General features: G+C 33.6%; 1 protein-coding gene across 4 annotated transcripts in view; it reads right to left on the bottom strand.

Annotated features, from left to right (window-relative positions):
* Nucleotides 1-1,586: 1,586 nt before the first annotated feature.
* LOC124158816 (SH3 domain-containing protein C23A1.17-like) overlaps nt 1,587-7,653 on the bottom strand; it is a 113,909-nt gene continuing 107,842 nt past the window's right edge. For all 4 annotated transcript variants that reach the window (XM_046534155.1, XM_046534156.1, XM_046534158.1 and 1 more), the window contains exon 6: nt 1,587-2,975. In XM_046534155.1, the coding sequence (XP_046390111.1) occupies nt 2,934-2,975 (42 nt within the window). In that variant the 3' untranslated portion in view covers nt 1,587-2,933. The remainder of the gene's footprint in view (nt 2,976-7,653) is intronic.

The raw sequence follows: 7,653 nt of genomic DNA, 5'->3' as shown, positions 1-7,653 counted from the left end.
CACCCTATTGTGAATAAAACCACAACTGAATATCCTAATATGTAATTTATTTCAACTAATTTCCAATATGAAATTCTACTTTGAGTTAAGTAATTCAAGATCCCCTCCTGTACCTATGGTTTTATTGACATTACCAAATTAAAATATATTCTCATCCGTAAATATTTTACAAAATATTACTGTTGCATAAATTGTTTCATTTTTGACTTTAAATTATTACAAATCCACATTTTTAGAGTAAAGTCATGGTCGGATTACAGATGGATAAAAGAAAGCTCTATATCTAAGTTCACATAATGTGTTATTGATAGAACTGCTAATTTGAGACGTGTAGATCAGGTTATCTTACAAATAAAGAGAGTTAACCTGGCCTCTCGTGGTTAAAAAGGGAATTTTAATATTATTTTTGTAATATTTAAAAATATTAATTTAAAATAATTATTAAATATTTTCATTATCTCTGCAATTTAATAAGTATTTACAAGGGACATTTTTAGGAATGATTGTAAATGAGTTCATAATCATTTTAAATTATTTTGAAACAACATTTAAACATTATTTTAGTAATTTCCTTTGGGCATACTTGAATTCTTCCATTTTAAGTCTGATCATAACATCCCCTTAATGCTCAGTAACAAGTGATGAAGTGAAAAATAAATAGGTGAAATAATACACCCACACACCAGTGGTGAAGAAAATTGATTTCAACCAAAAATATGCTGTAATATTAAAGATGCCAAAAAATGGAATTATTCCCCAAGGTGGGAGGATTTCAAAAGAGTAGCCACACTTAAAAAATGCATTGAGTTGGATGTAAGTGCACAGGCAGGGATGACCATTTAGATACACATTCATGAGCATTCGTTTATCTGCTGAAAGCCTTATATCAAAGCCTCTAATACATATCAATGTGTTGTGCTACATGGAAATTCACATAAAATGTGGTGCCCCCACTTCTTTTGAAAAACTTGAAATGGATGATTGAGCTCATATACACCACAAATGTTTCAACTACGTTCGGCTGAACAATTGACAACAGTGAATCCACATTCTAACAGACTTACCTTTTACTGAATGCACTACCAAGGCTCCCTCAAAAATGTTGTGATAGATTAATGAAGAGGAAAGACAATGGTGTTACTGGTCAATATCAGCAAAACTGTATGCTATGAGGAACTGATGAAGAGAGAGTGGCGGATACAGATTTTCAGAGGTTCAGGGGGCGCGTGCCCCCGCCTTGCGGGCCCGCCTGTATTGCCAAACATTGCTGAATCAAAATTATAACTTTTTTATGTCATAAGATGGCATTGTCTTGTATACCTGTGTAATAAATTTAATTATAAATTTCTTAAACTCTGCATGTGACTTGACTATTTTTTTATTACAATAAATGTAAAGGTAATTCAAGTACCTTTTGCCCCCACTCTTGAGTTTTTTTGGTACCCGCTACTGTGAAAAGAGCTATATTGATTTCTTAGACACCATTCCAACCACCATTCTGGTAGTTTGAGCTGCATTCGTATTCAATAGCACAACATAGAGGAGCAGTAACAATACAAGGTCTTTCAATCAAACAAACACTAATCATTATTATACTAATAAATAATATATCATTTATTTCAACATGAAACAATGACAATTTACTCATACAATTTCTCCACACATACATACTTACAAGGTGACGAAGCACGTACCTTGCATATCAATACATACATTGATTAAATGTAAACATGTTCAATTTTTGTACAAATAAATTAATGTAAAAACTGTTAAGAATGTACAGCGACATTCTTGACCATTTTTGTTCACTAAAAGCTGGCATTGATGAAGGTCAAAATATTTCCTCCAGTATAACAAATGCCTTTGCTTTGGTTTCAGCATTTTCTTAAGAAAAGTTCACAAATGTAAAAATGTTGAAAAATTACGGAAAAACTTCATATCCTTTGATATTCCTCATAACTTTCATAAGTTTACAAAATTTTCATCGAGAATGTTGGGTTTTAAATGCACTCTATTGACATATTATTCACTGGAATCCACACTAAGTTCAAGATTATCATGTATAGAAACATGAGGGCATGTGAGAACTACACTTTAAATAAAAGATTCACAAACAATGGGATGTAAAAAAACAATTAGAAATTCAACTGATGAAGAATTTAAGCAGGGAGAGGTAGTCTCACATGATAATACTCAATTTTCTATTAAATCAAAAAGCTCATCTCGAAGGATGAACAGTTTCGTAAAATTCACTTCAATAGCAAGATAATACTCAAGTATGCTCCCACTAAGGTCTCTTGGCATCGAGTAGCCATATCACAGAAGGGTAGCTTGATCAAGTCCCAAGTATTTGGAATTGAACACTTTTTCAGTTCCCGAGAAACAAATGAAAATATATCACAACACATGGCTAGAAGGACACAAAACGATAAGGCTCTCACGGGTCCCATTCCTGGCATTGAATACTCAAAAATGAGACTTGAAAACACATTAGGATAAATAAGAGTTTAAATTAAGCACCAAGACAGGGTACAAAACTGATACCACCTACTGATTAGGTGAAATAGACACTATGATAAAAACAGGACTACAGGAAAAATTAAGCTTCCTCACAAACATACACGTTTAAGTTAAAAAGAAACAAATGATATAGAATATCATTTAAACGATTCCGTAATTTTATGAGAAACGTTATTTCTTACTCTGATGGCAGTATTAATATTGCATTGAAAATATACTTCCCCTTGCAAACAGTATTTGGTAATGGGCGGTAAATCTTCTCCACACACCAAATTTGACTAAAACAACTATGGTAACCCTTTCACATCATCACACAAATTTCTATTTTAATATCACACTCTAGCAACGAGAAAATTCAGCAGACTTACACTTTCCATCTTGAAATACATTCAATAAGCTTCACAGCCGCATTTTCAACCACTGCAAACTTCTGAATGTTCATCCCAAGCTGATACCTAAGAGAAGAAGAAAAGAATTTTGGCATAATAAGAAAATATACCAATGCCACGATAATATGTACTGTTCTTCCCATTTACCTAACGTTCCAAGTTTTTTTTTCATTGTTGTACTTCAAGAAGATATGTTAATGTCAAAAGAATTTGTACATTATGGTTTCATTTGGTAGACTACTGCTATCACAACACATCAGCTGTTCACCTTGGTTTGAAAATATATGCGTTGAAATTTCGTTTTTATATTCAAGGAAGTAGCACATTCAAGCATAAAATTAGTAATGAAGATGCCTTTTTTGTAGGGCATGGGTTGATGAGAGAAGATGGATGAAAATAATAACAGATGAATGATTCCACGTAACTGCCAAGCCAATGATGCAAATGCAAGTTCCATTTATAGGCTAAACCCAAGCTTAAAGGTACACCCATCTATTTCTAAGGATGAAATTTTGAGAGAAACATAATTTATTCTTATAGGCTTTCATGAAGTTTTTTTCACGACTGTATTCAAGGCAAAGGATACTAGAAGCAATATGCTTAAGCATTTCTCTCTTTTTTCATGTAAATGACTATTATCTTGCGACCCATTTGTAAACAGGAAAATTCTCAGAGAAAGCCAGACCGTGATTTTTAAGTAATGACAATTAGAATTAATACAGTAGTGAATGATCCCAGCTGAAGTTAGTAATATGTTAATAGTTGATTACATGAAGCAGTATCTAATTAAAAATAATTTTTTATGTTCAAATATAATGCCCTGAAAGAAATTAAAATTCTTAAGCATATTTGGAGTGGCTTTCCTTTTGTGGAAATACTGATCCGAAAAGGCAAAAGTGATAAATCTTATTGACTCAGAATGAACTTAAATGAATACATAATTCTTAAATAAATCACACAAATTCCTGGCTAATAACTTTAAGCTAGAGATAGGGACCTTGAAAAAAAATATTTCAAACACTTAAAAAAAAAGTTACTTTCATTTAAGCTGAAAAAATCTTTAAAAAAAGTTTTTTTTCACGTGATGGTGGACTATTCTCATTTTATATCCTATTAACTTAGCACCCTGAATGGCTTCTATTGCCTTCTAACTGTCTTGGTGACAATAATGCATAAGTTTTTATAATTTTTAAACTGATTTAAAAATAAAATTGTGTAATTATGTGTGATAGGTTTAGTCGATCATATGAAGGGAAATTTCGTCAAGTACTTGGGCGCTAAATTCCCTGCTTAACCTGCTAAAGAGTTACATAATCTTTACAGCCTAAGTGCTTAGCATCAAATAATTTGGCTCAAGGGACACCTTAATTTTGGAAATTGGCTCCATGCAGTTCACTAATAACAGTTCAGATACCTACGACTGGATATATGTCATACAGTGCACATCATTCCTTTTTTGACACCAAGTAGTCACACATTGCTTTCACCAAATTCAGTGATCGCCTTCAAGTCCGTATGGTGCTCTAGCCCTCAGCTTTAGTCCTCTTTTACATTAGAAGAGTTGAGGTAGAAATGAATGCAATGTTACCCTCTTAATTTAAAGATAAATAATTTACAAGATATTCATTTACAAGAAATCAAAAAAGCTTAACTATTCCATAATTAAGGCGAATATTGGCTACTATTTCCAGATATTACAGGGATCATTAATATTGGGTATCCCCCCAGGCAAAGTATTTTAATATTATAGCAGAAGAAATTGAGAGAGTCCTTTTGTTTTGTTGTAGCCAAAGCAAAGAAACCCTTTTTCCACTACCCAGAATCTTCCTTCATCCGTCACTCCCAATGTATTGGTGGATAGATGGAGCACGTGCATAAGGGCAAGCATTGATGGAGTTGATGACTAAGATAGCAGACAACATATTTCACTATACTAAACATATCTATATACAACTGTGTATGGATCACAAGGCACTTTTAATGCATTAATTTTTTTTTATGCTTAAATGTTATGCATTTCCTTTTCACTAAGCTTATTTCAGGTAATCCCTAATGATTGAATCTGATTGTTTGTACATTTAGAAAAAATTAATTTCTTATTAATCCAAAATATTTTGCAAATTAAATGTATTTTATTGAAATTTTATCTAATTTTATTGAAACTAACTGAATTTTCTCATAAAAAACATTGCAGACCCTCTTATTATACTGGTTACTGCCACAGCACCCAAAATCCTGCAAAGTCCCAAATTCTGCATCACCCAAGGCCCGACACAAAGTGGGCAGAAATAGAAAAAAGCTGGCCAAAAATCAAAATATCGGCTTTTTCATTTCGTACTGCGGATAGAATATCATCATTTTAGAATGTCCAGGGCATGTAAAACTGAAGTTGTTTTTTTTCAAAATAATTGGTTTAATTTTTATAGCTGGCCAAATATCAATAAAAATCTTCAAAATTTGTGTGCGATAGCGAGTGTGTAATTTTTACGAAAAAGTTCAATGTTTGTTCCCCAAGCAAGGAAGTACAATTGATAATTCCGAAGTTTTAAGGAAATTTATTGATATAACTGTTCTTTTAATTGATAAAATTGAACTTTTGCTAGAGTCAATTGCTTTTTCATTAACTTTATGATTTGTTAAAAATATCACAATTTTTTGCTAATTATTTACCTATCGCTAGGATGAAAGTAGGTACCGCCGCTTTTTGCTCCTGAGATATTTATGCTAGGAGTTCGACTGAAGTCTATATTAGTAGAATGAAAAGAAAAATCTTGCTCCAACTTGCACCCCTCGAATTTTTTTGAGGCAAGGCAAAATGATATCAGGTGATTGTCATGCCCCGTGACCCGCAATACACTGTGCTGTACTTGACTCGGGAACTTAGCGTGACATGCATAGCAGTCCGTTTGAGAGGCTAGATTTTCCCTAAAACTTGAATGCATTGCATTCAACTACTTGTTATTTGTAGTGTATGTATGGTATGTACCCTCTTCTAACTGTTTTAACCCTGAGTATTTGAGCGCATGCTGCGTGCGTACACCAATAAACCTAAACCTAAATGGTACATGCGCTATCCAAGCCCTTTGTCCTTGGCGGCTACCCCATTATGCATCCAGATTTGTTCTTTCCATATGAAAACGTGCAAATGTTTCCATTCTAAAATTTGTGTTTTCTCAAAATATGCCGTCTATGCGATTGGATCGCCTATTTGTAGTCGAGAGCTCAACATCAGTCTCCCTTCAGTATTCCTTGCTGAAGTGTGTGCCGAAGGACATTCACAGAGAAGTTGACAGGTTATGAATACAACGAAAGTGAATCGCTAAGATAGGCTGATCTTGGCAAATAGAGGGGTGTTTATGAAGCAGATGAAATCATTCATACTAGAGTTTTTACTCAGAAACGTTTATTGGAAGGAAATGAGAAATTAAAAACTGTACTTGCAGCCTTCATTCAAAAAATGTTTTTCGAGTGCTTAAGAATGAGTAGGTGATTTCTGACAACATGTCAACTCAGTGGGTTTTCTTAATCATTAGATTGGATGTTATTATTGCGAGATTAGGTAAACTATTAATAATCGACAATTCTAATAGAGTGCCACATACAATCCTCATCCATGAATGTTGGAGGATCTAATAACCAGCTTCTCAGTAATTTTGAGAGCTGTCTTGATTGGACTTAGAGTAAACATTACAGTTTCCTCAGCTTATTGCCTTAAAACTACTAAACCATATTTAACTCTTTACCCATGGTATCACGTGCCACCAGCTATTCACAAAGCTTTAATGCATGGAGTGGAAATTGTGAAAAATGACATACTTCCTATTGGGCAGCTTTCCGATGAGGCATTAGAAGCCATAAGGATATGAGAAGATATCGTGAAAAACACAGCAGGAAAGTTTCTAGTATTGCCACGAACCATGACCTTTTCCATACATTTCTACTTACATTAGATCCTTTTATTTCTTTCTCAGTGGGGGTTACCCGTAAAGTAAAAAAATTACCAGAGGAGGTGAAAAATCTTCTAATTAACGGCGAAAATATTTTAGAATATGAGAAGTCTTCATTCTCTGACTCAGAATAGAATGTAAATTGGCACGCCTTTGTTTTTGAGCAAGTAGCATTAAAAATATTCATAAATGGTATTCTTCATTATTATAACGCTTCAGTGACCAAAATTTACAGTTTAAAAGACTCAATACCAATTTTCAATCATCACTTACCTTATAAAAAGTCATTATATAGCCACTGATAAAAAAAGAAGATATTCTATCTTTCCCTTGATACTCCTGCATCAAAATTTCGAGTTGCCCCTAGCAACTAGGGTTCCCACATCACTTATACTTATTTTTAATTTTTATTGCCCTCCAGAAAATATTGTGGATAACATCATCCTAAAAAGTTTCATTGTATCCTTAATATACACCATTCGCAAAAGATTTCATTAATTTAGCAATACATTGCAGCCTACACTGATTTTTGGCCAGTTTCTTTTTACATATTTCAGCCCACTGTGCGACAGTGCCGGATTCGGTGTGCCCAACAGTAATTTTATCCCCCTGCTCATCTTTCTATAAGCCTAGGCATGGGCAGCCACAGAAAAATTGGGATTTCAATCTTTCTCAGAGGAAGACCCAAGAATAGCTCTCTTCAGTTATTAGCAATGAAAATCAATCCACAAATTTACACTCCAAGTATTCCATGCAGAACAGTGCGATCAAATATCAAACAAAAGCGAGGAAAAACC

Source organism: Ischnura elegans, chromosome 5 (genome assembly GCF_921293095.1).
Source record: "Ischnura elegans chromosome 5, ioIscEleg1.1, whole genome shotgun sequence".
NCBI classification, from domain to species: Eukaryota; Metazoa; Arthropoda; class Insecta; order Odonata; family Coenagrionidae; genus Ischnura; species Ischnura elegans.
This window is presented reverse-complemented; position numbering and strand designations above follow the sequence as displayed.